This window comes from Myotis daubentonii, chromosome 19 (genome assembly GCF_963259705.1).
Source record: "Myotis daubentonii chromosome 19, mMyoDau2.1, whole genome shotgun sequence".
Taxonomy (NCBI): Eukaryota; Metazoa; Chordata; class Mammalia; order Chiroptera; family Vespertilionidae; genus Myotis; species Myotis daubentonii.
The window spans coordinates 23456275-23483028 of NC_081858.1; the positions used below are offsets into that span (position 1 = coordinate 23456275).

Consider the following 26754-nt stretch of genomic DNA (forward strand, 5'->3'; position numbering starts at 1 on the left):
TACTTAGAAAGAAAGCCCTAAGGTTCAAGGTTTTCAGCAAATTCAGTTATTTCAGAGAAGCAAATATTAGCGCGTGTGCGGAGGAAGCAGGTGACATAATCTGATTGCATAACTCGTCTGATATTTTGCCGGGTCCTACAATAGTACTTGTGCCATAATTTCCCCGCTCTTCCAGCGTGTTTGAGTTTGAGTTTGGAATAACTAAGTAAATGCAAGATACCAAAGTGACCCTGCGAAGGGAAATGCCATGCTTCTCTCCCTAAAACTCTATTGTAGTCCCAGTTTAATTCCTGAATCCTTTTCCATTGGGGCACTGGAGAGAGAGAGAGAGAGAGAGAGAGAGAGAGAGAGAGAGAGAGAGAGAGAGAAGCATATTTATTTATTTATGTATTAAATATATTTTATTGATTTTTTACAGAGAGGAAGGGAGAGAGATAGAGAGTTAGAAACATCGATGAGAGAGAAACATCGATCAGCCGATTAGCTGCCTCCTGCACATCTCCTACTGGGGATATGCCCGCAACCCAGGTACATGCCCTTGACCGGAATCAAACCTGGGACCTTTCAGTCTGCAGGCTGACGCTCTATCCACTGAGCCAAACCGGTTTCGGCGAGAAGCATATTTAGAGAGATAACCAGTAGTAGATACAAAAGTGTGTTTAATTCATCATTACGTGGATAGGAAGGATCGTTAAACTTGTCAAATCTATTCCTGTTATTTGAACTTGAGCTGTTTTGTTAGCGTCCTCAGTGGATGTGGGGGTCACGGCAGGGCTGGCAGGGCCCTCCTTCCCCTCTGGGGGCAGAAGAGTCGAGTGTTCGTTCGCTGGGTTGGGGGGGGGGGGACAGGTGTCGGGACCCGGGCATTGCCAGCGATGCCCACGTCTGTTGGCACAGTGGGCGCAGCTGTCACACCTTCTCGTGCGTTTCCCTGCAGAGCGACCCCGAGTTTGTGCAGTGGAAGAAGGAGCTGACGGAGACGTTTACCGAGGCCCAGCGGCTGCTGCGACGCGCGCCCAAGTTCCTCAACAAGTCCCGCGCGGGCGCCGTGGAGCTCTCGAAGCCGCCCCTCTGCCACCGGAGCAGCAACGGCCTCTGACAGCCGGGAGGGACGCCGGTGACAGCCGGGACGAGGGTCCCGGGGAAGACGGTGCCTGGGGGACGTCCTCACGGGTGTTCTCGGCCCCGGACGCGGAGCCTTTCAGAGGAGGAGGAGGCCTAGAGGATGGATCGCTCATCCCGGCCGCCGGGATGCTCCTGCTCGCGGTCGTGACCATGCTCGGCCCGGGCGGCCTCCCTCCCGTCCTGGGGGCCCCCCCGCCGGCCTCATATTTGTCCGCAGTCGAAACTACTGAGGAAAAGGAAGTTTTTTCTCCGCCACACACTCATTTTGGTACCTACGAACCTAGAACTTGAGGCGATCACTACTCACCAGTTTTTACGTCTGCTATCAAACGTATCTTGGACTTGCCCGGACGGAAGGTACCCGTCCACAGTGTGGGCTCACAGGTCGTCCGGGGTCGCCATGTTTTACCCAGAAACAGTCACTGCGGATTTTCTGCGTCGTTGCTCCGTGCGTCTGGGGATGGGAGGCCAGCCGTGTGATTCTTCTGTGCATCTCAGACCCGGCTCCGTGCTGTCCTGAGGTCGAAAGCTGAAGATGCTTTCTGGGACGGCTGTGCTTGGGCCCCTCACCGTGTGGCTGCACCCCCAGCTGCGGGTCTGCCCCCCCCCCTCCCCCCCGGGAGCGCTCGGTGCACTGGGCACGGAGGGCGCGGCCCCCGAGGACACGGGAGCCCGTGGGAACTGCAGGCGCTCAACCACTAGAGACGTTGACAGCGATTCCGAAGGCGAGGCCGGCGCGGGGTTTTAAACTTCAGGGTAATGACGATCGTCAGAAATCTTCCAGCACACGAGCCGCACTTTCACGTGTCCGGGTGCACAGGGACGTTTGGGGGCGAGTCCATTGGGTTTCAACAGCAGGCCGTGGTATGACGCGTCAGAGAACATATCAGCGATGGATGTGTGAAGGAAGGAAACTGTTGTACCTTTTGGTGTAATTTAAATGAATTTTATTGAAAAAAAAATGACTTGTGTCCCAATGGGTTCCTTGTGTATTTGGATCTATGTTGTCATTCGTGAGTGACCCCCGTGCCCTGGGCGGGTCGTCCCGTGACCGGGACGTTAGAGCGTGAAGACTCTTCGCCTGATCCCAGCGGCGTCCTTTCCCCGTGGTTTTCCCCTGGCGAGTTCCAGGCCCTTCTCACGCCCCAAGTAAACGCTGGGTTATAAGAACCAGTGCGTTTGCCAGCAAAGCCCTCCTCCGTGTCATCAGACTAAAAATAATAACAGCAATTTCAAAAGTCCACTTGTTGGTCCTGTTCCCAGCGCACTTTTATTGTTCGTTTCTAAGTTAATAACAATATACAAAACTTGACATCGTAATTATCTGCATCCTGTCCCTGATCTTTTTAGTGGCTCCAAATCTGCGTTTTCACATTCGTGTCCTGTGTTCATTGGGAAAGAAAGTGCTTTTTAAATGAAATTCTATTTGGGGGATTGGGAAGATAATTACTGGCGGAGTCTTTCATTTCCTAGGAGTTACTTCGGGAAAGGAATCGGGAGGGTCGCTGTCCATCTCAAGTCTTAACTGGAGTTTAAATTAACACGCATGTTCCACTGCCTGCTATTTCCAGTATTTCCAATGCACGCTATGCACATGCATTCTCGAGTTTAAAAGGGAAGGGCAATTAAGTCGCTTAAAAAAACCACCAAGACAGACACGCAGTTGTTCACAAAGAGGGAGCGTCTCCCCGGGCCGGCTAAGTGCAGCTGTTATTGCTCTCGCCACCGCCAACACGCATGCTCAGCACGGAGAGCCAGAAACCCTGGGGCCTCGTGTGCCGAAGGCAGGCGGACCCCTCCGGGTCTGGGCTTAGCGGCTCACGTCTCACACCTAGGGCCGTACCTCCTGTGATTCGCATCTCTTCGAGAAATATGATTTTTGCTCTGGGCTGGAAGGTAAAGTCAATCCCTCTCTTCGAAATTTAGGAATTGCCCCTAAGAGAGATGAATGGGAAGGCAGCCTGAGAGAGCCCTGTTGCCTCAGGCTTATCCTAAGTAAACTTTTATATTCCCCCAACTCACACTTGACTTACAATGGCATGGCCGAGGAGGGCCTCGCATGGATGGACTTTACTGATGGCCCTCTGTGGTCTCCGGTTGTGTTGGGGTCTGGGTAGGCAGTCCCTGGGGAGGCCCGTCTTCTGCCTGAACTTGTGCCCACAGCCCCTCTGATGGGGTGTCCACGGAAGGTCCTAGAAGGTCAAAGAGGTTCATTGGTATATGTGGCTATTCTAGACAGTTTTGAAAGTGTTACGTCATTTCTAGATGTTTGACCCTTCCTGTGTTTGGACCATTTAAAAAGACAAAATTCTGCACAAGTTTTCTCATTTTAGATATACAGAGATGGTTGGGGTATTTTAACATTGTCGAAGATTTAGTTGTGGTATAATGAGCCTTGATTTCATAATTCAAAGGAATCAATAAAGCAAAGTCTAAAAATAATAGTTTAAGCTGCTATAGACGGAGTAAATTTAAAACTTTTATGAACCCAAAGTTATTTTCTTGTTTAACCTAAAACTCTCTCTTTGGTGCATTTACCCCTTCCTGTCATTGGGACTCACGATTTTTTTTATTCTCTATCATGTTTAAGGGTGGTTTTTCAGCAAGACTTCTAGAAATTAGCTGTCATGTCACTGCGAAGGCAAAGGTTTCATAACTCGTGCCTCTGATTGGTCAGTTCAAGGAAATGAAAGCCTCGTGTTCCAGGTGCACCGAGGAACAGAAGCATCCTGCTCAGAAAGACAGCAGCAAACCTGGAAAAAATAACCAAAAGAAGGAAGAAGGACAACAACAAACAAGCAAGACTTACCTTGATTTGCAGTTTGAAATATACCATAAGATACTTGAAACCATCGTTTTAAGGCCTTCCCCGGCCATTAAAAAATGTATCATTTACCAATTGACAATAGGATTTAACAAGATTAAAAAGATCAAAGTGTAGTTTTTCTCTAATGATTTTTTTAAAAATTTCAGTCAGAATCCTAGTCGGGCCAATTCAATTCCATTTTTAAAATTTTGTCCTAATATAAAATGTAAGGGTAGGGTATGGAGAAATAATTATGATCGTGTATTCATATTACAAAGGACTTGACCCTGGATTTGCTTCTCAGTTGGTTACGTTCCATGATGTATATATTATATGTAGTTTGTGAGCGAAACACTGGCCATTTTTAGTTTTATTGTTAAACTAGAGGCCTGATGCACGAAATTGTTGCAAGAGTAGGCCTTCCTTCCCCTGGCTGCTGGCACCGGCTTCCCTTGAAGTCCGGGCTTCGTCCGGAAGGTCATCCGGAAGGACGTCTGGTCTAATTAGCATATTACGCTTTTATTATTATAGATTGAGTTTTTCTGTGTTTTAACGAATTACAACAAATAGATTTGGCTTTTTCTGGGTAACACAAAGATTGCTCATCACATATATATAAAACAAAGAGTTCTATTTTAGCACAAAAGCATTTTACATTATTTATTGACTCCTTCCATTTGTTTTCATCAACGACCTTCCTTATGATGTCTGTTCCTTTTTATTTGTATAGCTCATTATTTAAAGAAATGGCAGTCCTTCCTATTTTTTCACAAGATAAAATCAAAACGAGGCGCCCAGCAATGCGGGGCACACACCTCCTCACCGCCACGGCCTGTTTCTGCAATAGCCATCCTCTGGTCTGAGCGAGGAGGAGGGCGACGAACTTTTTAGTAACACCGGGCAGCGACCTCGCTGTGAGTTACTGCTTTCATCTACCTCCTCCGAAGGCCTCCAGATGCTTTATTGGCTACAGGATGAAAGAACTCCAGTGAAGCATTGCGCCTCACTCCCTGGTGATGTCGATTTGGCCGTAAAGCCCCAGCCTGGGTAAGGGCCCCAGTGAGCGGGACAGGCAGTTTCCCCGTGGTCACGGCCATCCCTCAGGAGCCGAATTCGCCTGCAACGCCTCCTCCATTTCCTGCTCTTCTTGTGCCAAATCCCCACCCTCAGTCTTGCCATCGCCTTGAGATTCGATTATTGCCCTTGATTTATCGAGCACTTACTCTTGACGAATCCGCAGTGTTTGAAAACACCGTTTCCGGGAGTAGCCCTTCTGAAGTGACCTTCTCCCCCGTTGCTGTTCCCAGATGGTTCGAAAAATGGGGTCACAATAGCCAATGCCTTTGTGTATGATTGAAACTTGGCGAGAGGCTGGCTTTGCGAGCGGACCCCTGAGGATTTACGTGAACCAGAATGAAGAGCCATCCATGAAGTGACAAGTTTGCTGAATTCTTGGCAACGTGTAATACCCTTCCTGAAAGAAGTCCGTTTTGCACTGGGCATTGCTATACACAGGGAAGCCAGTGAGCTGGACCTTGTAAATCTAGATGTCGTACCTATGAAGTCACTTGTTTTCGCATTGATTGTGCCCGTGGGAGTTTCTGGGCCTGTCTCAGGATGCTCACTAGGGCACGTCAGACGTAGGGCCCCGCCAAGACGCTGTTTCTCATTCGTGGTCGCCGCCCTTGTGTGGCGTGTCACCGTCAGTATCGCCATCTCTTACCGTCACTCTGGAGCAGCGAGGCTGGCTCTTCTGTGCTGAGAAATTACTTCTGTGCATCTCAATCAACAGGACCTGTGCAAAGACACCTCCGTGGACGTGCTGTTTCTCTATCTCCCCCCTCCCCCCTTTAAAAACTGCATTTATCCAGTTGTGGAGACATCAGGAGTGATTCGTTTTGCAGAATCCTGACTTGGGGGGGCTGGAGGGGGGATTTGTGCAAAGGCCGATTTTATAAAGGGAACGGGAGTGGCTGCCCACGAGCAGGTCTGTTGATTCCGTGGGTTGGAGCACAGCCAGCTTCACGGTGTCAGGGGTGTGGAGACTGACTGCTTGAGCCTCCTGCCAGATCCATTACAACAGTGGTTCTCAACCTTCTGGCCCTTTAAATACAGTCCCTCATGGTGTGACCCAACCATAAAATTCTTTTCGTTGCTACTTCCTAACTGTCATGTTGCTACTGTTATGAATCGTCATGTAAATATCTGACATGCAGGATGGTCTTAGGCGACCCCTGTGAAAGGGTCGTTCGACCGCCAAAGGGGTCGCGACCCACAGGTTGAGAACCGCTGCATTACAAGGAAAGTCCGTTAGAGCCAGGGCCCCGGGGAAACCCAGGAGGTCCATCTCATCTCCCGTGTGCCCCACAGCTATGCCAGGCTCCCCAGCTTACTCTGCGGGCAGGTGGTGGTGGTGGGGTGGGGGGCGGGGGGCAGTTACTGCTTTCTGTGAGTTACTGCTTTCATCTACTTCTTCCCAAGGCCTCACAGATGCTTTCCTAGGGGATTAAAGTCCCTCACAGCAGCCTGGGCAGAACTGTCTGCTTGTGGGTCGACAGGCCGGAGGGGTATAGTGGGTACTTGCCAACCGTGAGCTGGGCGCTGGTTCAGGAAAGAAGGCAGCCACCGTGTGGCCACGTGGCCAGCGAGTTTTCCTGGAACGTGTGTGTTTTGTGCTTCCTGATCTGACCCATGCAGTCAAATGGGCGCGGGGAAGCCCTACCTCATGGGGTTGTCAGGAATAGTAAAGAGTGAGATGGTGTGGCTCAGCGGTTGAGTATCGACCTATGAACCAGGAGGTCAGGGTGCCATTCCCAGTCAGGGCACATCCCCGGGTTGAAGCCTCGATCCCAGTGTGGGGCGTGCAGGAGGCAGCCGCTCAATGATTTTCTCATCATCGATGTTTCTCTCTCTTTACCTCTCCCTTCCTCCCTGAAATCAATAAAATTAATGTGTTTATTTTTTAAAAAAAGAAATAGTAAATGAGTCCGTGAGAGCCCTCAGGTGGGTGTGATAACTGCTGCCTGCCTATCAGGCACATGTCCTGCACGGATTGTTGGCTAAGGGGCAGCAGCTATAGTTGACGGTATTTCCTCCCAGAATCCAGCAGGAACGGAGACCCGGGCTCCCCTGGCCCAATTCCTGTGGCGTCCAGGTACCTGCTTGGGGCCGAGGGAGGCAGGAGTGTGGGTGCATGGCCTGGCCCGGACAGGGATGACGGGTGAGAATGTGCTTGCGTCGGGAGCTGTCCCCTCCCCTGCTCTGTGCCACCAAATATGTCCATGCTCTCCGGTGCCTGGTCAACGGCCACCCCGGGCTGCTGTCCCCTGGCCAGACCTGGAGCTCACCGGCTAATTTTAGAAATGACTCGGGCATTCAGCTGCTGCTATCACACTGGCGCAGAGGGAGGGTGGGGGAGGGCCGGAGGAGCAGGCCGAGGGGCTGTGTGGGGAGCGTGGGGAGGGGTGCCTGTGACATTGGTCCTTTGCCCCTGCATTGCCGGCCTGCTGGGCTCTCTGCGCCACCACCTGGGGAGACCTCTCGGGTGGGAGAGGTGCCTGTGACCCGAGGCCTCGTGTGGACAAGGTACTGTCAGCCTGGGTTTTACGATGGGCACCTTGGGAGCTGATGGGCCAGTTTTCATTCTCCGGAACGTGTTTTTGGGGGGCCGTGGCGGCAGGCCTCTGGTCTTTCGGCCTCTGGTAGGCCTTTCTGGGGTGGACGTCACTTTCTCAGAACACAAGAGTGTTTTGTGGGTGGATTTTAGAACAAAACGCTGGGCGTGGGCTCTATTAAGAATCAGGCTTGTCAGGACCCAGCTGTTTGCGAATCATTTTTTAAAAAAATATGTTTCGGGTCACGGGCCGCTGCGGAATCTCGGCCCGCAGACAATGGGGTTCCTACTTCCAAGGGCTGGTGATTTCTGCTCGCTGTCCACAGCCGCTTGTCTGTTTATGGTCAGGGGGCCAAACCCTTCCTCTTTCACCTTCCCAACCCTGTGGAGGATCAGCCTTACGGCTAACGGTTTTTTAATTCCAAATGGAGCCCCGTGTGTGGTGGGGGAGGGGTGGTGGCGGTTCAGGGACGGAGGTTTGAATTTCATGCGGTGCTGACTCGATTCTCCGTCTTAGAGGAGTGGTTGTACCTGGCACCCCGGGTACCAGGCATTGCTTTGAATGGAGACGATTCACAGGCCTCGGTGGTGGGGGTCGGGGTGGGGACAGCGAGGGGGCTGTGCTTTGGACATGGAGCTCCCTCTCTGAGCTCCGAAGACCTCCCCAGCTGCAGGCCTCGGAGCCCTGCTTGAGGGCAGCTTTCCCGTTCCGGTGCTCAGGTGGCTGGGTGGGAAAAGTCCCGTGGGTCCCAGGCTGCCCGGTCTGGCCTTGACCCGGCAGGGGCCTGGGTTTCTGTCCCACAGGATCCGGAAACCTGGGCTACTACTCTCACTCTGTGGCCAGCTGAGACCATGCCTGCCCGGGTCAGGGCACCAGCGGGCTTCCTGTGCCAGGCAGGATGGTGGTTCCCGTGGGAACTGTCTTTGCTGCTGACCTGAGTCCAGACCTCCTGTATCTGAGCAACCTGCCCAGGGTGGGCTAGGGGAGGGCCTGTGTGGTTTAGGCTGTGGATGAGTTCTAGAAAACAATGACGGAGAGAAAGTGGGGGAGGGGGGGGAGGGGAGGAGGGAAAGGAGGAATAGGAGATGGAGGAGGTTGAGTCTCCTGGTCTCCTGACTTTTGAGGGTCTGTATGTCACCAGTGAATAGATATCTGGTGCCACCTGCACATAGGCCTGGTCACCTTGAGTAGTCTCGTTTGGGCTCTGCTGTGACCTCTGTGACCTTGGACAAATCCTTCCTGGTCTGAGCTTTAGTCTCCCCTCCAACACCTGTGGGGATGGGGCCAGGCCATCCCACAGGTGTCCTCCAGGATTTAGCCCCAGGGCAGTGTTTCCCCAGTGTGGGTCCTTGATGACCTACATCAGCCTCCACCTTCTGAAATGCAGGTTCCCGGGCCTGTCTCGGAACTACTAACCCGTCCTGGGGGCAGGAGCCCAGAAATCCACAGACTTCAAATCTCACGGAGGCTGGAGGACAGCCTCAGAGGGCTGCCACTCAGCACCCACCTTGTCCAAACTCACCGGGGTGGGACACAGACAGGGACTGAGTATGGATGGCAAAGTTTCATAGGGAGAACCAGCAAGCCCTTCTGGTGGCATTTTGAGATGAGAACAGAAGGCCCAAGAGCTGAAGAGACCCTTCTCTCAATGCCAAAAGAATGGAAACTCTGGCTGGGTCTCTACCCTGAGGCAGGTCTTGAGTGTCTTGCTTTCCCTAGTAGATAAAAACAACTATCCGAATGGCCCAGTTTAAGCAGGTGGTTCGTTGATGTGGTATATGGCATATGCTGAATTTTTTTTTTAATTAATAAACTTTATTTTTTAAGTTCACAGCAAAATGGAGGGGAAGGTGCAGAGAGGTTCCATATACCCACCCCCTGACCTCACACAGGCCTAGCTTCCCCCATGGTCAACATCCCCCATCGGATGGTATGTTTGTTACACTGAGGAACCGGCATGGACACATCATAACCACTCAAAGTCCAGCGTTTACATCAGGGGTCACTCCTGGTTGTGTTACATTCTGTGGGTTTGGACAAATGTGTAAGGACAGGTATCCATCACTGTAGTCTCATACGGAATAGTTTCATTGCCCTAAAAACCTCTGAGCTCTGCCTATTCATCCCTCCCCATCCTCCCTACACCCTGACCACCAATGATCTTTTTATTGTCTCCATAGTTTTGCCTTTTCCAGAATGTTATTCAGTTGGAATCATATAGAATGTAGCCTTGACAGATGGGCCTCTTTCACTTCACCACATGCATTTAAAGCTCCACCAGGACTTTTCACGGTCCCCTTAATGTTCAAACCACATGAAATGGAATTATTTGAAAAGATGTCGAAAGTGGGTTTGAGACAACGTGAAGGGCCCCTGGGTGCTGTCAAGTCTAACCCCGTTTGCAAACAGCTGCGGCACAACTTGCTCAAGGATACACCCCCTCGTCGTGAGGGCATTCGTCTTAGAACAGCTTCCGCCTTCCAGGCTGGCATTCAGAGAGCCCTGCGGGGCTCCCCATTTAAGGAATAATATCCCAATTTCCCCACTTACCCCTGCCCCCCGACCCGTCCATCATCATTCTCCAAGCCTCCAAGGAAAGGACTGAATAGCTTCGGATGAACTCCTCCCCCAGGGATATGACTCACTCATATCCGTAATTTTCTTTTTCTGCTCCACTTCTCACGGAGCCTCTCCCTGATGACTTTTTAAAGGACTCTAGTTTCTGACAACACGGGAAAGATCCCCGAGAAGCGGCTACATGGGTTCACCAAATAGGCAGCCAGTGCTCACACCTGGAAAGGCAGGAATTTCAAGGCTCGAGATCCCCAGGGAATTTCTCTCCGCCCATGGAGGATGGAGTGCATTGTCAGTTGTGCTGAATACTGGCGGGGGGGTTGCGTTTCCATTTCAGGGAAGGCGACTGGATTACCCCTTGAGTTGAGAGACAGATGGTTGCCCAATGGGATTAGATGTCTCATTCTCGCTGATTATGCCTGGGAGCTTGGGTGGGAGTTACTAGTCCCACTGGACAGATCAGGAAGGGAGATTGAGAGGCTTACGTGGCCCGAGGTCATGGAGAGTGACATGAAACGGGCCAGGCGCCTTTTTGCTAAAGACCAGTCTAGTCTAATAAGCAACATGAACCAAGGTAGTCAATTGTGCGACACTGCTTCACAGGCACAGGTGACAAACCCACCACACTCATCACCTTGTTTTTAATACCCGGAGAAGCCAGGGGGTGCACGGTTCCGATTTTATGGAGGGGGAAATGGAGAGTCAGAGAGGTTTATAACCTGCCCAAGGGCACAGCGCTACTAACTGGGCGATGGGTCCCGGAATTCCTTCTTTTTCTGTTCTATCAGAGTGGTGTCGGCTCATTTTCTATTCTTCTTCTATGTATTATTGGAAGCACCTTTTCCCCCATACCCGGTCTTGTGCAGCTCTTCCATCTGGCTGTTCCCGAGTCCTATCCTATCTAATAAAAGAGAAAAATGGTAATTGGCGTACGACGATACCCTTTTCATTGGCTAATCAGGGCTATATGCAAATTAACTGCCAACTAAGATTGGCAGTTAACTGCCAACAAGATGGCGGTTAATTTGCATATGTAGGCACAATGCAGGGAGGCTAAAGGGAAAGCAGGAAGAAGCCCCCTGCCACTGACAGTGATCAGAAACCCGCCTTTGCCCTGCCCCCCAGCCATGATTGGAGAATCAGGTGCCTTTGCCGCCCTGGCCAGTGATAGCAGGAAGTAGGGGTGGAGCCAGCGATGGGAGCTGGGCACGGTCAAAGCTGGCAGTCCCGGGAGCTAGGGGTCCCTTGCCTGGGCCTAAAGCGAAGCCCACGATCGTGGGGCCGCTGCAGCTGCGGGTCCCCGCTGCCCGGGCCGGACGCCTAGGCCAGAGGTGTTAGGCCTGGGCAGGGGCGGAGCCTGCAACCACGGGGAGCTGGGGGTCCCCTGCCCAGGCCTGACACCTCTGCCGGAGGCCTCAGGCCTGGTCAAGGGGCCGATCCGGTGATTGGTGATCGGAGGGTGATGAGGGTCAACTCCTCTGGCCGAGGCATCAGGCCTGGGCGGGGGGCGGAGCTGGGGATTGGAGGGATATGATGGTCCCCTTGCCCAGGCCTGAAGCCTGGGTCAGAGGCGTCAGGCTTGGGCGGGGGGTGGAGCAAGCGATCAGAGGGAGATGGGGGTCCCCTGCCCAGGCATGATTCCTGGGCCAGAGGCCTCAGGCCTGGGCGGGGGCCAGAGCCAGTGATCAGGGGGAGATGGGAGTCCCCTGTCCAAGCCTGACACCTCTGGCAGAAGCGTCAGGCCGGGGTAAGGGGCCGATCCTGCGATTGGAGGGTGATGGGGGTCAACGCCTGAGGGCTCCCAGTATGTGAGAGGGGGCAGGCTGGGCTGAGGGACACTCCCCCCCCACACACATACACACCCAGTGCACGAATTTCGTGCACCGGGCCCCTAGTTCATTTATAATAAACCCACAACCTAGTAAGTAACATGTTTCTGAATTATGTGAGCTCTTCTAGCAAATTGATCGAATCCAAGGCAGGGGGTCACAGGAACCTCTGACTTGCAGCCAGTGGGTCCGAAGGTCAGTAAAGTCCCCTTTTAACTGTGGTTTCCCTTTCCAAGACTTCAGTTATCCGCATTGGAAAATATTAAGTGGAAAATTGCAGAAATAAACAATTTTTAGGTTTAAATTGGGCGCCGTTCGGAGTCTCGTTATGAAATCTCGCGGGATAAAAATCTCTTGGGATACAATCGCGCCCGATAAAATCTCACGTGTTCTGCCCTGTCCAGTCCCGGAAGTGAGTCATCCCTTTGCCTGATAGGTATCGGGATCTGCTGTCTCAGAGGTTATCTCAATGCTTGTGTTCAAGTCACCCCCCTTATTTTACTTAGTAATGTCCCCAGGGCTCAAAAGTCGTGATGCTGGCAATTTGGATCTGCCAAAGAGAAGCCGTAAAGTGTTTCCTGTAAGTGGGAAGGTATGTGTGTATGGGAAAAATAGCATAAATAGGGTGTGGTACTACCCACGGTTTCAGGCTTCCAATAGGTCAGTGGTCGGCAAACTCGTTAGTCAACAGAGCCAAATATCAACAGTACAACGATTGAAATTTCTTTTGAGAGCCAAATTTTTTAAACTTAAACTATATAGGTAGGTACATTGTTACTAACTTAATTAGGGTACTCCTAAGCTGACCTTTGCTAAAAACGTTCTTAGTCTGATTGAGGTACGTTCGCTGAGGTCGACCCCTTTCAACTCTCCCATCCACACTCGTCTTGTATACTTGTTTCGTCTATCTCCTTTCGTTCATCCTCTCTATGTGTCCAAACCATCTCAACATACCTTTCTCAATCCTCGACACTACATCTTCTTTCACTCCACAACGTTCCCTAAAATTAACTTAATAAACTTTACTTAAAGTTTTAAGTCAACTTTGCACTGTACGTGTGCACCCGCACGTGGTATTTTGTGGAAGAGCCACACTCAAGGGGCCAAAGAGCCGCATGTAGCTCACGAGCTGCGGTTTGCCGACCACTGCACTAGGGGGTCTGTGAATGTATCCCCCATAGATGAGGGGGGGCTACTGTACCGGGAACAACCTGGACTTGCTGTTGGCATTGTAGCTGGTTCGTTGGACAGAGGCACAGGTAACAACCTGGATTTGCAGGGGGTGTCTGAAGTAGAGGGTGGTTTTGTGGGACTGAGCCCTTTACCTGTGGGATCTGATGCTATCTCCGTGAGATAATGTCAGAATTGAGTTCCCGGACCCCTACAAGACTGGGCCTCAACCTGCGTCCATGGGGGACAGCATAACACAGGGCAGTGCGATCAAGCTGGGGGAATAAACACACTCACAACCAAACGGTGGGAAAGAGAATCCTAAATGAAAATGGAAATGAGCAAGGACCCAGGAGTGACCTAAGACATGTGGTCGCAGCGCGAAGTGGGTGATTGGATGGAGAAGGTGGGAGGCCATGAGAGAGCCCTGTGAGGGGGGCTGGGGCTGGAACCTGGGAGGGCAGTGTCACTGAAGTGGAGGAGCAAGGGGGAGAGGTGCTAGGGCAGGTGGTCATGAGGGCCCTGGCGGCCACTAAAAGACTTGACAATGTTCTATGAGACTAGAGAAGTCACAGGCTGCTGTGTCAGTACCGCACGTTGTGGGGGGTTGCGGGGAGCCTTGAGAACCCCCTGGGGCCACTCAGATCTAGCATGTGTGCACGGAAAACTCCAAACCATCCCTGGCTTTGGGGGCTGCCTTTCCTTTCACCAGCTTCCCTCACCCTGCAGGGGAGACTTGAGACTTTCTACCATGAATTCTGAGCATCTGGGGCCTCCTCGTGGGCTTAAAACAGCTGCCGAGGAGGCAGGTGTGAGTTTCAGGCCTGGAAGGGAATGTGGTGGTAAGAACACTTGCTTAAATTAAGGCTTGACAGCGGGATTGGCTCCTGGCCCTGGGTCAGTGGGGCTGGCCCGGAGCCTCTGAGGGGCAGGACTGGGGGAGTGAAGGACCCACACTGAGCTCCCTCTCATTGTCATCCGTGTCTTCCGGGCATGGCCAGCAGCCCCTGAGGACAGCCCAGACTGACAGCCAGGATTCCCCCTGGAGCCTTGAAGCTGAGGGCGATTCTTGGGAAGCAGCCACTGAGCAGGCCTGGCTGGGCTGGATGGGAAGGGGGGCGGGCGGTGGCCAGGGCAGCCTCCTCGCACCAGGCCTATTCATAACCTGGGCTCCGCTCCCCAGGCGTGGAGCAGAGTGGCTTCTGGCCGTGTGTCACTCAGGGGCATCCCCAGGGTCTTCCCAGGGGATGGGTGGGGAGGGGCTGAGAGCCCTCCTGTAGCCCTCTCCCCGGAGATCTGGCTTTCTGCGGATCTGGCTCCCCTGCCTTTGCTAGATGGACAGCCCACACTGCGGGGGCTTTTCCTGAAGCCAGAGCCTTGGCTGTTTGCACTTGGAAATGTTTTCAGGGTCTCCGCATGGGCATCTGACTTCCTCAGAGCCGAACTGTCCCTTCTTGGAACTTTGGATCTTGAGATTCCCTGCACGCCAGGCCCGGTAGGAGTGCTGGGGTCTCAGCCAGTGGCGGCGTCCTGGTAAATACTGAACGGCCAGCTCCTTGAATAAAAACCCTGATTAGTAGTATTTGCCAATTTCAGCGGCGTAAACTCTCTGATTGTAAGCTACTAACGTGGCACCGCCCTACGCAGAGCTGGAAAGAGGTGCTCGCTCCGAGGAGCTCTCGCGAGAAGCTCTCGCGAGACGAGAACTGGTTTTACGCTCGGGCGCCAGGTGGGCTGGCTCACCAGCTTCCGGGATGTGCCGCTGCCCCTACCAGGCGAGGAGAGCTCACCTGGAACGCTGGCCTAGGCGTCTTCTTAGGCCTAAGTCACTGAGAACGGTAACTCCCAGTCCAGCAAGCCTTCGAAAACCCCCTGGATGATGGTGGCTCTGACAGCAGGGGAGGCGGTGGCACCTTGCAGGAGGGGCCTGGGTGGGGTGGGGGTCCGTGAGGGACAGTGCCCTCCGAGCTAGAAGGGAGAAGAAAGGGACTGATGCCAAGATCCTGGTGTGTCTCCTCCCAGCCTTCATTTTCTATGTGCCGTGTTGTTCATCGGCCCATTGGCATAGTTTCCGTGTGTGCAAAATCGCGCCGTACTTTCCTTCACTTTAAAGGCCAATACAGAGCCCCCTCCTGCTTTCCTGCTCGTGCTTCCTACGAGCCTCCTCGTGCCCTGCGGGCGGGACGGGAAATAGTGCAGCCGCTTTGGAAACCCGTTTCCAACAGGTCAAACACAAGGGCACCGTGCGACCCAGCAGTGCATCTCCCAGGAATCCATCTGCCCAAGGGAAATGGCAACAGAGGGGCACACTAAGATTTCCGTGACTGTTCATAGCATTATTCATAACGGCCCCCAATTGGAAGCAATCCAAGATGTCCATCAGCTGGTGAATGGATAACCGGAGACGTGGTCCATTTTATACGATGGAACGCTATTTAGTGGACAGGAAGGCACGGGGGCACTGATACGTACAACAGTGTGGGCGAACCTCACAAATATGCAAACTGGAAGAAGCCAGATGCACTTCCTGATTCCATTTATATTAAATGTTCTGAAAAGGCAAGGATAGCGGTAGAAAGTAGATGAGTGGTTGGTTGCCTGGGGCTGAGGTTGGGAATGGGCATGAAGAGGTTTGGGGGGTGGGGGGTGGGGCGAAGGTGGGGTGGGGTTGGTTGTAAAAATCTGTAGGTTTATTTTTAAAACTGTAAATTTATATTAAAAAAAACTATCATCAAATTGTATACTTACAATGGGCGAATTGTATAGCTGGCATAGAATTTATACCTCAATGTAACTGTTTAACCATGTTTCCTAAATACCCTTTTCAACAAATTTATAATATTCCTTTAAGTTAGATGCACTTCAATTTATTTGACATTCTCTAGTTATTGGACACTTGGCTGTGTCTTTTTTTTTTTTTTTTTTTTTGGTTTTTACATTACAATCAACATAGCGATGACATTTTCTGGTTTTGGATTACTTCTTCCATCTTGTTTTCAGAAGAGGGCTTTTTAGGTCCAAAGTTATGAACATTTGATAAGACTCTCAATATGATGCTAAATTGTCTCCCCAACCTGCTGGGGCAGTTAATTGCCTTGGTTTCCTGCCCTTTTCCTAATTTGCATGGCCACACTGAGGAGCCCACTGCTCCCTCACAAAAGGAAAAAGCACTATTTTATGGTATTAGAAGTCAGTTTGGTGGTTGCCCTTGGGAGAATGGTAACTAGAAGGGGCCATGAGGGAGGATCAAGGGGGCTGGTCATGGTCTTTTTTATTTCTTGAATTGATATATGACTTACATACAGTTAAATATTCAATCCTATTTGTATATTACATTACATCCTAATTGAGTATTTACATATGATAATACTTCTGTAGCCATCACCCAGATCAAGCTGTAGGACATTTCCATAACCCCATCATTCCCTTGTGTCCCCTCCCAGCCCAAAGTTAATAGCCCTTCTGACCTCCATCACCATAGATTAGATTTGCCTGTTCTTGAACTTCTTAAATAAAATAATGTCTTAAATTTTATTTGATTAAAATTTATTTTTTAACAGTTTAAATTAAAGTAATTACCCTATTTTAAATGTTATTTAAATAAATTTTATTTTTAGTATTTTAATTGAAATTATTTTAAATTTAATTTATAGTTTAAAATAAAATGTTTTTACTTAAAAAATCTAAAATAATATTCGATCAGGGTGTTGGTTATAGAGGTATGTTCTTTCTGTGAGAGCTGCTGAGCTATACATTTATGATTATGTACCTTTCTGATTGTGTGCTATATTTCAATAAAAGGTTACAGGGTGGGGTCAAGAGAAAAAGGATTTCAGGGCACTGCAGCCTCCATCTGACCACACTCCTCCCAGGTGTACATGACTGGGTTGTGCCTGGCTGTGTGGACTTGGTTCTTGGCATCAGTGGGGGTTGGCGTGGGACAGTGTCTGTGAGCTAACCTGTCTCTCTCTTCTCTCCCCCACTGTGTCTCCTTGTCTCAGTCTTGTGTCCATTCACCTCATGCGCTGTGTTCAGTGTCTGTAGCCTCATTCTCTGCTGGTGACAGAGTTGCATCTCGTCTCGTCTCATCTCATCTCATCTCATCAGTTGGCCCTGGCAGTGTCTCAGCATGGCCATCTCATCTCGCCTCGCCCTGTGGGAGCAGAAGGAAAGTAACGCTCGGAGCTCGGGCTGCAGCTGCAGGACCCGTCACACTCAGCATGGGTGGCCCAGGCTGCACACTCCCACCTCGGGCAGAGGGTCTGACATCCATTGCCTCCCTGTCGCATGTCCAGCCCCACCGTCCATCTTCTCCCCGGCAGCTTGGTTAGCCTGGGACTGTCCAACCCAGCTGGTCTGTAGTGACCATGCCCTTGGCTCCACCCATGACTGCCTCGTCTTTCCTGTTCCTCAGTTGGCAGTGAGGGAACGAGGGTAGACCAGCTGTCCCATTTCCATCCTCCTGGCAGTTTTGATGAGCACAGGGGTTGGTGTGGGAGGAAGAGTGTGGGCAGTGGGGAAGGGGCCCAGCTGTTGGTTGCCAGGCTCATGCCAGGGGGACGGGTGTCTGTGGTCCCTGCCTCTTGTCACCATGGGAAACTGGAAAGGAGCTCTTCTCCCCAGTTATTCCTCTTTTCTTTTTTTGATGCCTATTACGTCCTCCGCCCCTCATCCCACCCTCATGCTTAGGACTTGATGAATCGGAGGCCGAAGGGTGGGGTGGGTGAGAAGCTCCTTTCCTGGTGCCTCCTGGCTGCTGCCTCCACCACTGAGCATAGTCCTGAAAGAAGCAGAGTTTGCACCAGCTGAATTGCCTTAGGAGTCACTCACGTGGGTTTCAGGCAGGAGAGGGAGAGGCGTGACGTAAACGTGAGCCCGGCCTCACATGGCCCTGCTGCTCTCTAGCTGGGCAGAGGTCAGCAGTGACCTGCCTTGCCCTGTGGCCCCTGCGTTGTCTCCTTATCTTCTTTGGAGTCCCTGTCTTATCAGCCTGGCTGCGAGTCCTGGCCAGCCACACACAGAGGGCCTTGATAAGCAGCTTATTTTAAACCAGTGTGGAGCTCTTCCATAGAAAGCACTGGAGATTTTTGTTTTTTTCTCATGAGCTGTCACAGTGTTACAGGTTAAAGACACAGCGCAGGGGGCCATGGCCAGTCCCATGCATGCCTCAGCTCCCAAAGGTCGCTGTGACCAAGGAAGCCGTCTTAACTGCACCCCAACTCCAGTCAGCACTGGCCTGGGCCATGCTTCTGCGGTAAAATGCTGGCGTCCAGCCTGCCAGCGTTATGGCCCAGAGCTGGGGGCCCTGGCTGCCCAGGTCCTTGTTTAAGGACCATTAAGAAGCCACAGCACCGGGTGAGCGGAGTGGGCTGTAGTCATGGGGTTGGACCCTTCTATAAATCATGGCTGCAGGCCCTTCTCTACTTTGACTTGTTCCTGGCACACAGTGAGTGGTTATGTGATTAGTTAATTGATTAATCTATTAAGTACAAGCTAGATGGTTCCCTGTGATCCAGCCCCTTCTGGAAACAGGAAAAGCTCCTTATGGACATGGGTCTGTCCCACACCCAGGAAGGGGGCTAGTGGCCTTGACGATCCAGATCCATATTCTGAGGACACTGGATCCAGGCTGGAGTAACCTCTGCTGCACATGCATTGCATTTTCACGGGGGGCCCTCCCAGCGCCCCGCTGAGCCTCACCTGCTTTGCTGTGGCTTCTCATACATGGGCTTGGTCATGTATGTCCTCCTCAGCCCCCTCCCAGGCTTCTTTGCAAAGCATTGAAAGGGCAACTTGCCCCTGTCGGTTCACTCACTGAGCTCTTCCCTTTCTTCTGCAAAACAGATTCGGGAAGAGGAGAAGAGTCCTCCGCCGTCCTCGCCCCCTCCCCTCTTCTCTGTCATCCCAGGCGGCTTCATTAAGCAGCTGGTCCGGGAGACTGAGAAAGAGTCCAAGGAAGCAAGACGGAAGAAACAGGCGGTGCTCGCCTCGCCAGAGCAAGAGGTAAGTGGCCCTGCAGGAAGGGGCCAGGTGCCTGTCACCCGCCTTCCTGTCCCGCGCACCTCCTGAGTCACTTGCCATCTTGCCTTGGCTCTTACTATCCCCACTGGTTCCTGTTTTCAGCTTGGTCTGTGGAACTCCTTTGCATCCTTCAAAACCCAGCTTAGAGAGTTCCTCTCTGGAAAGCTCTCCCATTGGCTGCCTTCCTCTGATTCCCACTGCACCTGCACCCTCTGTGCCTGTCTCAGTTGTGGTCGGCGTAGTAATTACTTGACCATATGACTTCTTTGACCAGGAATTCCTTAAGAGCAACCACTCTCTCATTCAACCTTGTATCTTGAGCAGCTCTCATAGTATTTGGCCCATCGGGAGTGCTCAACGCCTGTTTGTTTCATGAATGAATGGTATTAGTTGATGATGATTGTGGGCATCATTTTATCTCACTTTTGCAGAAAGAGAAGCCTGGGTATTAGTGAAGGATGTATGGTTAGCTCAGTTTAATTTAGGCAGGAAAGATATTCATTTGCTACTCACGGTTTATAGCTGTATTGATTGTTCAAACTCTGAAACCCTTCCATATCATGTATGTCCTCCTTGGCCCCCTCCCAGGCTTCTTTGCAACCAGGGCCCCAAGTCCCCCAAGTACCTCCAGCTGCTATGCTTATCTAGGCCCCTTTCCTTAGTTCCTTGGAATGGCCACAATCCAGTAATTAAAGGGTTAATGTGTGGCACAGGCAGGGACTTCAGTACCCTGTTCCAGCTGGCTTCCCTTCTGATTGGTTGGTGTCTATTAAAAATCCTTAATTATTCTGAATAGCACAGCTGGATTGAAGCAGTAGTTGGCCAAGATGCGCTCCCTATGCTTTAGGGGCTTGCAGATGTATTCCTGAGGGTGGCCACTGCTGTCTCCCTCCTTTTCCCCAGCTCCTTGGCCAGGGAACCTGGATGGGATAATGGGGCTAGACACCAGGGAGGTAGGCTTAGAGCACAGTGCACCTAGAGGAATGTTCTTTTTTTCAGCTTGGGCTATTGAACTCCTATGCATCCTTCAAAACCCAGCTCACGTAGAGTAGCTCGGGAAATAGTCCATCTGTGTTAGGCAAAAAGGGCATCACCTCATGAACTCCAGTGGCCCCTTGAAGTGAGGTGGATGCTGCAATGTTTAGGCTGAGAAACTAGCAGCCTCAGGACCTAGTGTTGGCTTGAGCCCAGGGGCCATCCTGGCTCTGCCCCCCACTCCCCTTCAGCTGCTGTTTGCTCGGCGGCCCCCACGTGCCTGCACCTGTCCAATGACGATGACTTGGCTGCATCAGAGAAGTCCTCCGGCAGCTGAACAGCAGCAGCTGCTGAGACACTCCTGCCAAGTCTTTGTCGGGAGGATGACAGGGAGGACAGGCTCTGTCCCCACCCCCGCCCGGCCCAGGCATGAGTGGGAGCTAAAGTCAACCCCATAGGCTGTTGTTAGGTCATGATGAGATGCTGCTGTGTGCCATTTATGACTAGACAATGTCACTGTGCTGCTCATGGGCTTATTTGAAACCCTGTGTGGCATTGGGGTAGATGGGATTATACCCACTTATCAGAGGTGGAGACTGAGGCTCAGAGAGGTCAAGAGACTTGCTCAAGGTCATGAGGTTAGATAGAGGCAGAGTAAGGGTGTGAGTCTGTGTGTTCTCTGCTCTGGTGAGCTGCCTAGGGGAGGGCCAGTTTGGGGAGTGAGGTGGCTGGTGTGGGTCACAGAGGCCTGGGAGGAAAGGACTCCATGAGGCTGCCGGCCTTGCTGGCGTCACCGTGCACAAGTAAAGGAGCAGAGCCGAGCAGAGGCTGGGGACACCCTGTCACTGCTGGGCCTGGATGGAGACTCAGAGCCAAGATGCAGGATGGACAGGCCTCAGACCACAACAGGTGGCTGGACCATGCGCCAAGATGCTCCAGAGCCTGGAGCAGGGCAGCCTCAGGACATGCTTCTGCGAGGCAGCAGGTTATGGCTATTCCTGCCAATTCCATTTTCTTGTCCCAATCAGTAAATAAGTATGGACACCCTCCTCTTCCCAGCACAGCGTTTTATTTGGCCCTCATATAATCCTTGCAGGGAGCGATTAGAATCCATCACTGTTTTGTAGGGATAAAAAACAAGGCTCAGGGAGGTAACTTGGTTTTCCCAGGGCCAGTGAGGGACAGCAAGAGGCCAGGACAACACTTGGGTAGAGAGAGACCCTTATCAAATGCCAGGAGAGCTGGGTTCCAGTTCTGGCCTCGCCACTGTGTGGTTCAGGCCAAAACCCTTTCCCTTCTTGGCCTCAGTTTGCTCCTCTGTAAAATGGATGTGTGTGAGTTTAAGAAAGCTGCAGAGGGCTAGGCCTTTGGTGTTTATGAAAGAAAAATAACCAATCTGATCTTTCGTCCTCTGCCCCATAAACCTCATCCTTTAGGGTGGGGTGGGGGTGGGAGGATGGGATTGGTGATCTTACTCGGCCCCTCCCATGTTAGTCTCCCCCGTGGTGGTTTGGTTAAAAATAAGGCACTGACTCATTTTTCAAACTGGTATAGACAGTGGTGATACTTGCCAAGTGCAGCCGGTCCCTTTCCAAGGCGTACCCTGCTGGTTTCAGAAGGTCAGGCTGAGCCACTTGGCCTGGGCACTGGAGTTGGGGTTCTTAGTCCCGGTTGTACATAGGAACCACCTGGGGGGACCACAACCCAGACCAAATCCATCAGACTCTCTGGGAGGGGGGCCTAAGCATCAGTATTTTAAAAATACCCCAGAAGATTCCAGTGAGCCCTAGAAAGACAAGTAAGGCCATTAATATGCAGAGGTTACAGGCACTGGCTTTAGACTCAGAGAGGCTGGCATGGCTTTATAGTTTCTCTGTCTTTTGGGCCACCTACCGTCTTTGTGTTTGCTTCCTTGTCTGTAGCGTGTGGAGATGTTCAGAACCTCCTTCATGGTGTTCTCATGAGGGTAGAGTAAGATATTGCATAACGGCGGTATAGGGCTCATTTTGAGGGATCTATATAGGGCAGCTATTATTATCAATATTATTGTCGTTTTTACAAAGATGAAGGTAGAGACTGTTCTGGAGGCATCCACCATCTAAAACAGGAGAGAGACACAGTTGGAGCTGGAATGAGATGCACAGTGTGGTCGGTGCTGCAGATGGTGAGCTAGCACAGGGCTCTGGGACTCCATGGATGTATGAGACATTTTCTGATCGAGGTCTCCAGGGGAAGATTTGCAGAGGCAGTGGCATTTGAGCTGGGTATAGAAAGCTGAGAAGCACACGGGTGAGTGAGGAGGGGAAAGGGCATTCCAGGCAGCAAGCTCAACATGAACAAAAGCGTGGAAGCAGGGAAGTGTCTGGTGTGGCTGAAGCATGGGGATAAACAGGGACAAAAGAACCAGAATGGGGGCGAGGGCTCCTGGTTGAAGACTTGAAATGGAAGGTGGTGGTGGTGAATGATTTTCCGGTAGTCTGTGGCAACTGGCAAAACCTTTTGATTGGTTTTGAAATGACTGGCAGCACGTTGAAGGGCTACCAGTTCAGGGGCTTGGGAAATAGACCTGGATTCGGAACAAGAGACACAGATGTGAAGCTTTGCAGGGCGGAATCGGCACGATCCTGGGGCTGGTTCAGTTGCAGGAGGAGGGTGAGAACCCTAGATCCCAGGCTCAGATGTGTGGCAGGCTGGCATTGGCACGGTCCGTGATGGAAAAACCCAGACTAGGGCAGCCGGGGATGCCTGGCACCAGGCTGGAACTGCCTATGAGAGGCAAAGCTGGCTGTGCGAGAAGTTAGGGCACAGCCAGCCTGTTTGAGGATGGAGGGCTCGGGAGGGCTGACATCACTAGGCAGTAAAAGGGCCCAGCAGAAGAGCAGGCAGCGGAGACCCCATGGATGTGACGTGGCCCAAATGTCCACATCAGGCGAGAGCGGAGGACCTCAGGGCCAGAAACCAGGGCCCTCACCTGGTATGGGGGTTGGGGCACGGGACAAGGGCAGCAGAAGTAGCAGCAGCTCAGTTTGTTCAGTTCCCTGCGATTTCCAAAGTGCTTTTCCGCATCTCATCCTGCAAAACATCTGAATGGGCAGGTGGTTTCTACCTGCCCTGAGGGAAGACGGAAGCTCAGAGAGGATGGACCATGGTGTTCATGGTCACCCAGGTGGAGAGTGTGTGAGCCAAGACTAGAACAGGTCATCTGATGTCAGGCCCAGTCCTTTCCCCGTCCTGGCAGGAAGCGAGGCCAAAGCAAAAAAAACAAACGGTGCCAACAGCGGTAACAATGGCCGCAGTGGCAGCTACTGTTACTGAGGACTCACTATGTGCTGGGCCCAGTTTCTGCATATTATCATGGATCCTCATGCCCATCTGCTAGGTAGGCCATTATGGTCCTCATTAGGAAACAGGCTCAGAGACGGGAAGTAATTTACCTAAGGCCACACAGCTAGTGAGTTAGGAGTTGAATTTGGAGTTGAGTCTGTTGAATTCCAAAGTCCACTCTCTTTTCACTCTGTCACTTGGCCTCCAGGCTCTGGGCCAACGTCCACAGTGCGGGGGTTTGGTTCATTGCCCAGCACAGTAGCCATCAGATGTCATAGGTGCTTGAGGGTCTTTGGATGAATGAGTGGCTGGGTGGACAAATCAATGAACGAATGAGTGAGGGAATGAGCGAAGGACAAAGCTGTCAGGTAAGCAAGCAGCTAAGGATGGTTGTGGTCTCTCTCCTAGACTCCAGAAATTTCCACTAGCCAACCCAACAGCAAGTCCAACAGTGGCACCAAGTCTGGAAGCCAAAAGATTTCCCAGGACAACCAGGCAAGCTCTCCCCAGAACACAGACATTCCGGGCCAGCAGAGCCAGGGGGCCGGCCCCACGGAGCCCATGCAGAAGACCACCATCAACGGCGAGAAGGCCCAGGAATCGGGCCCCAGTGCGGCTCCAGCCAAAAAACCTCTGCCCTTGAAGAGGGGCGTGAGGAGGGGCGATGTGCTGCTGATGGTAGCCAAGCTGGACCCGGACTCAGCCAAGCCAGAGCAGAGGACCCAGCCCCGTGACGCCCCCGCCTGCAAGACCCCCTCCCCGGCCACAGACCCTGGAGGGGGAAAGGAGGGGAAGGCCCCACCAGCTCCTCGTGGTCCCCAGGCCAGCACTGAGGACGCAGCCCCGAAGGCTGAGAAGACCCAGACTGGGGGTCCTAGGGACCCAGGAACTGTGCCAGTGACAAAAGGCGAGAAAGATCAAGGCACAGCAGGGAAAGGGGGTGAGGTCCCCCAGACCAAAGGGCTGAAAGGGGATGAGCCCCAGGGCAAAGAGGGGCCAGGTGAGGGGGGGCGACCAGGGACAGTGGAGAAGGGGGGAGCGGACTCCACAAACAAGATGGCAAAGGGGAATCTCTCCAAGGATGCAGGGGGCGAAGGGAAGTTGGCCGAAGGGAAGTTGGCTGAAGGGAAGTTGGCCGGGGCTCAAACCCAGGTGAAAAAGTGGGGAGGTTCCCTGGGCAGAAGGAGCAGGTGGGATGGTCCCCAGAAGAAGGACAAAGAAGGTGCCCTCCTGAGTAAGGCGGAGAAGACAGGCGAATCGCAGGTCAAGGCGGAGAAGGTGAACAAAGTGCAGGGGAAGGTGGGGGAGGCTCCCCGAGTGAAGGAGGAAGCACGTGGGCCTCACAGTGAGTCTGGGGAGGCAGGGGAGGCTGCGGCTAAGACACAGAAGGGCTGTGAAGCCCCCAAGGAGGTGGGTGCAGCCGGGAAGGAGAGCCACCAAGTGCAGGGGAAGGTGGAGGAGGCTCCCAGAGGGATGGAGGAAGCACGTGGGCCTCACAGCGAGTCTGGGGCTAAGACACAGGGCTGTGAAGCCCCCAAGGAGGTGAGTGCAGCTGGGAAGGAGAGCCGGCCAGACAGCAGAGGGCAGGAAGCAGAGGGGCCCTGCACCAGTGTGAATGCCAGGGCCGGGGCCCTGGAGGCGGAGCTGCAAGCACCCAGACCACCTGCTCCGGAGAGCCGCACAGAGAGGCCTCAGAGGCAGGAGAACCAAGAGGGACCAGCCCTGCAGGAGGGAAGTGAAGGAAGCCAGAGTGGAGACTTGGACCAGGTGAGGGGCTGCAGCCCGGAGTGGGGAGCAGTAGCCAGACCTTCCAGAGAGAGGGATGGAAAAGACTTGCCCCTGGAGGTGAAGAGGGTGGGGCAGGAGATGGACATCCCTTGGAGAGGGGTGGCCACGTGGCCAGCTCAGAGGAAGGGATAAGCACTTCCTCCTTGACAAGGAAGGGTCTTGAGGTGCCCACTGCACCTTTCCCACAGCGTGAGGGAGATGCCCCCGCATGGCTGAGCTTACAGTGCCACACGGCAGTTCTCACAGGCTGTGTAAATAGCTGGTTGCTGGAAATGCAGAGCCCAGGCCCCCCTGGAGCTTTCATTCCAAAGGCCAGGGGTGGAGCCAAGGCATCTGCATGGAAATCAGCACCCTCCCACCCCTTAGATTCTGATTGAGGTGGTCCCATGAACTCTCATGGAAGGGGTTCGCCCCTCACATTGGGGTGGGGAGCAGTGTCATCCTGGTTTAATTTTTGTGACCTTTGCTCTCAGGCTCCGGAGGACAGATGGTACGAGGCAGAGAAAGTCTGGCTGGTTCAGAAGGATGGATTTACTCTTGGTAATTAGGGGTTTTAGCACATTCACTCTTGGTAATTAGGGGGTGAGGGCTGGTGGCAGTGGTCTAAGTCTGTTCCTCGTGCGCCCCCTGCTGCTGGTAGCCATGTTTGCAGGTCCTGAGCGTGGTCTGGGGAGCAAGGTGAGCAGTAAGGAGCCCCTGAGACCAGGAAGGGGATATACGGCTCTTTGGGGTGGGAATAGTTAAGTGTCATTTCACTTCTGGCAGCTGGTCTATTGGGTTCTGTTTTCAAAGACATCGGAGCCTTGGTAATTAGTTATTTAATCCATTAATGTCACCCACAAGCCTGGTTTGGTTCCTGCAGTGTTCCTCAAGGAACCTGGAATTGAGTGCCGGTGGGCAAATAGCTTTCATCTCACAAGCCCACTTTTGTCCATTGGTTGTGACCATACTCTACAGAGAAGCGATTCTGAGTCTCAGTCGGATGCTGCTGGGATGAGTGATTGATTAGTAATGTCTGTCTTGGGTACTGGAAGGGGAATGGCAGCCCGTATGCCATTATCTGCCATCCCGGGACTAGGTATGAGATGGATTGTGCACCCAGCCATCTGGATTCCTACCCTCTGCCTGGCACGGTGCCAGCTGATAACAGCCTCTGTCCTTAAAGGGCTTAGGCTCACAATTCAGGACCCTCCGTGTGAATTGGCCCCGAGGGGAGAGGCGGCTGTCCCTCGCTGACCTGTGCCAGGCCCCCTCCGCAGCTCCCTGGCCTGGCTCAGCAGCTCAGAGCCTGTCTCTTCTCCCCTCCCCTCTCTCCTCTCCCCTTGGCTGGCCACCAGCAACGGTGCTTAAGCCAGATGAGGGAACAGCCGACCTGCCGGCAGGAAGGGTGCGACTGTGCATTGACGCGGACAAAACCGTCACCGAGGTGGACGAGGAGCGTGTTCATCGGGTGAGTCCCCGCCCCCTCCCTGCCTGCTCCGCGCTGTCCCGCTCATCTGGCTGGAGATTTCCGTGTACCGACTGCAGA

At 52.6% G+C, this 26754-nt stretch overlaps 2 protein-coding genes across 5 annotated transcripts in view; both read left to right on the top strand.

Annotated features, from left to right (window-relative positions):
* The window catches only part of GRK3 (G protein-coupled receptor kinase 3), an 80234-nt gene extending 77789 nt beyond the window's left edge, over nt 1–2445 (top strand). For all 3 annotated transcript variants that reach the window (XM_059676996.1, XM_059676997.1, XM_059676998.1), the window contains one exon: nt 938–2445. In XM_059676996.1, coding sequence (XP_059532979.1) covers nt 938–1099 — 162 coding nt within the window. In that variant the 3' untranslated portion in view covers nt 1100–2445. The remainder of the gene's footprint in view (nt 1–937) is intronic.
* A 4914-nt stretch (nt 2446–7359) lies between these two features.
* MYO18B (myosin XVIIIB) overlaps nt 7360–26754 on the top strand; it is a 174024-nt gene continuing 154629 nt past the window's right edge. For both annotated transcript variants that reach the window (XM_059675770.1, XM_059675771.1), the window contains exons 1-6: nt 7360–7516; nt 17120–17284; nt 18961–19121; nt 23847–25205; nt 25700–25766; nt 26564–26676. In XM_059675770.1, the coding sequence (XP_059531753.1) occupies nt 17248–17284; nt 18961–19121; nt 23847–25205; nt 25700–25766; nt 26564–26676 (1737 nt within the window). In that variant the 5' untranslated portion in view covers nt 7360–7516; nt 17120–17247. The remainder of the gene's footprint in view (nt 7517–17119; nt 17285–18960; nt 19122–23846; nt 25206–25699; nt 25767–26563; nt 26677–26754) is intronic.